This window comes from Papaver somniferum, chromosome 1 (genome assembly GCF_003573695.1).
Source record: "Papaver somniferum cultivar HN1 chromosome 1, ASM357369v1, whole genome shotgun sequence".
NCBI classification, from domain to species: domain Eukaryota; kingdom Viridiplantae; phylum Streptophyta; class Magnoliopsida; order Ranunculales; family Papaveraceae; genus Papaver; species Papaver somniferum.
The window spans coordinates 1,960,596-1,963,769 of record NC_039358.1 but is presented as its reverse complement, the minus strand read 5'-3'; the positions used below and the strand labels follow the sequence as shown (position 1 = coordinate 1,963,769).

The 3,174-nt window shown below is 38.3% G+C and overlaps 1 protein-coding gene across 1 annotated transcript; it reads left to right on the top strand.

The window, feature by feature from the left end:
* The first annotated feature begins 509 nt into the window (after positions 1–509).
* Positions 510–2,517, top strand: LOC113340546 (F-box protein CPR1-like). The gene is made up of 2 exons (XM_026585680.1): positions 510–834; positions 1,637–2,517. The coding sequence occupies exons 1-2, from the start codon at positions 510–512 to the stop codon at positions 2,515–2,517; spliced, it is 1,206 nt and encodes a 401-aa protein (XP_026441465.1).
* The last annotated feature ends 657 nt before the right edge of the window (positions 2,518–3,174 follow it).

Below are 3,174 nucleotides of genomic sequence, written 5' to 3'. Positions count from 1 at the left end.
AGCTATTTGAGGCACAAAAATCTGGTAAAGATAATTGGTTATGCTTGGGAGAGTGGGAAACCGAAGGCTTTGGTTCTGCAATATATGGAGAATGGGAACTTGGAGAGTGTTATACATGATAATAGCACAGACACGTCAAGGTGGACACTCGAGGAGCGGATGAAAGTGTATATTTCAGTTGCCAATGCGATGGTTTATTTGCATTCTGGTTACGGCGACCCAATTGTGCATTGTGATCTTAAACCGTCAAATATTCTTTTTGATGAACATTGGGAAGCTCATGTTAGTGACTTTGGAACAGCTAGAATTTTGGGTGTTCATCTTGATACTGAAAATGGCATTTCCTTGTGATCTGCATTTCAAGGCACAATTGGCTACTTCGCACCAGGTATATTTACTCTCACTTATTCCATGATATATGGTTCTTTTACCACAATCCGTAAGTTTAGTGTTTATGTTTATATATGGTCACTAACAGAACATGTTAAAATATTTCAGAGTTCGCGTATATGAGGAAGGTTACAACTAAGGCAGATGTTTTCAGCTACGGGGTATTACTGATGGAGTTTTTAACTGCGAAAAGACCAACAGGACCCATAGAAGAGAACGGGTTTCCGGTTACTCTACGCCAGTTAGTGGAGAGAGCTCTGACAAATGGAGGCGATGGAATTCTTGAAGTAGCGGAACAAAATATGAACTTAAATATGTCATCCAAAGGAGAGGAAGAGAAACTAATAGCGCTTCTTGAACTGGCTCTCTCGTGTACCTCTCTTGCCCCGGAAGATCGCCCTGACATGAATGAGGTTTTGTCAACACTAATAAAGATAAGTGAAGGTAATATATAACCTAAGACATGATGGTAATGTGTAACTAATTTGCACCCATTCGAATATTGCTAAACTTAGCTCGCTGCTCTCCACTTATTGTATTTTCTTTCAAATTTTGTAACTAATTTGCACCCATTGGAATGTAATTGTCGAAAAAATTTGCGAAATTAAAACAAAAATAACAAACCTGAGAATTTTTTTTCAAGGAGTTTGTTGCCGTAGGGATTGCATGCAACTTGAAAGTTCTTGAAAATCTTGTGTTCATCGACATTTATATCCTACAGAATGAGTGAGAAAAAGACTTCCTCAATGGTTTAGCACTTTATAAACATAGAACCCGAACCCCCTTTAGTTCATCTGCCTGACCGGTCCATAACTTGCATGGTGATATCATCACAGACCCGTAGCCCGTATAATCACAACATGGCCCTCTTAATCTTGTAGATTGGAAGTTCTCTGCAAAAAAGTAAAAAAAAAAAAAAAGAAAATTTTCTCGGTAACAAATCCAAAGAAGAAGAAAACGGGGAGGAGAAGCCGAGAAGCAATGTCAAGCGTTCCCGAAGATGTCTACCTTGCGATCCTTCTAAGGGTGCCAGCAGTGAAATCCATATATGCATGTACGTGTGTTTGCAAGTCTTGGTTTAAAATAATTTCTAACCCTAGTTTTGCTAAGATGCACCTTAATATCACTAAACGTAGGAAAAACTTTAATCTCATATTCGAAAGATGTGATGAACGATGTGTGGGTGAACGTAGAAGAAACAGTAATTGGACAATTAACTCTATAAGCTATGATTCATCGTCGTCAGTGGATGGAAGTGAAATTGTTAAGATGGTGGATTTCCCATTCAATTCACTTCCCGTTGGACCTTTTCGATTCATAGGTTCATGTAGTGGAGTGGTTTGCTTATGGTTTGCTAATGGTGTTGAGACATTCATTTGTTTTTGTAACCCTGCAACTAAAGAGTGCAGGAGGATACTTAAACGACAAGATAATTTTTGGAATGACTATGATATCAACATCATCAATGCTTTTGGTTATGATTGCAAGTATGATGATTACAAGTTAATAAACATTGTAAAACGTCCTGAGACTGATCGGTTACTCGATGTCATTGTGTATAAGTTGGGATCAAATGCATGGGAATGTAACCAAACCGTGACATATAAATTTCCTGATAAGCGGCAAACTGGGATTCTTGTTAATGGAGCTTTTCACTGGTTTGGCGAAGCGCCTGAAAAAAACCCATCCAAGTTAATTATTTCTATGAATATCAGCAACGAAAAGTTTGACGAAGTGCAATTTCCAAAAGAACTCTACGACAAAAACCATTTCCCGATGACCATTGGAGTTTTGGAAGGGTGCCTTTGTTTAGTTGTTACGGTTTCTATGAGTGGCTCTGAGGTTTGGATGATGCAAGAATATGGAGTGCGAGAATCTTGGACTCAAGTTTATACCATTGACAATGAAAGTATTTGGAGTTTCCCCGATACTGACTACACTTTGAGGCTTGTGCATTCTTTTGGAAATGGTCAGATTTTACTAAAATATGGCTATAGGTTGGTTACATATGACCCAGAGCATAAAAGGGGTAGAGAACTGCAAAAAAATAGTAGTTCAATGATACATGATTCAATGAACTATGTGGAAAGCTTAGTTTCACTCAGTTTCGGGTACTTATGCCGGTAGAAATAAGATGGTTGGAGCATGAAGAATATCAAGCTGAATATATTTTGTTAAAGCTAGCTTTGGCAATAGTGGAAACTACACTGACCCTTTAACATTTTTTTTTATATGCAGAATTTTGGTTTCACTTTTTTGTCATCTATTTATTTATCTTTAAAGCTTTTAGATATATCCAAAGCCTGTAACTTTTATTTACAAGATTGCTCCTGGTAACATTTTAGATTGTTCTGCTGATCGACGGTTCTGTGTGCCTATATATGTTACAGAACAATGGAGCTAGAAATAGGAAATGGACGAGGGACTTCCTTTTGGCATGGTGAGCGGAACGGTGGGGTGCAGCGAACAAGGAAGTGGATGTATCTGAGCAATTAAAAAACAAAAACTCTTCGAGTTGGAATCTGCATTTGAAGAGAAACCTGAAAGAGAGAAATAGCTGGAATGTGTTAATTATTGGAAGTCATTGCACGCCTATGCTGAAGTGCAAGGCGCCTACTTGCAACTCTTTCACTGGGAAGTCATGCTACATTTGGATCATGCAATCAAATGTAATCATTAAAACTGAACCCTCTTGCGCATCTGACAATCTGGAACCGTAAATTATTATGGCAAATTCAACCGAAATTGCGAGATACCTTTTCACGGGATTAACACGGCACTGTG

Bases quoted from the DNA above. Each gene is read 5' to 3' on its own strand.
- LOC113340546 (XM_026585680.1), top strand. From the start codon at position 510: ATGAGGAAGGTTACAACTAAGGCAGATGTTTTCAGCTACGGGGTATTA. The intron at 835-1,636 runs GTAATATATAAC...CATCGTCGTCAG, and splicing joins ACTAATAAAGATAAGTGAAG to TGGATGGAAGTGAAATTGTT.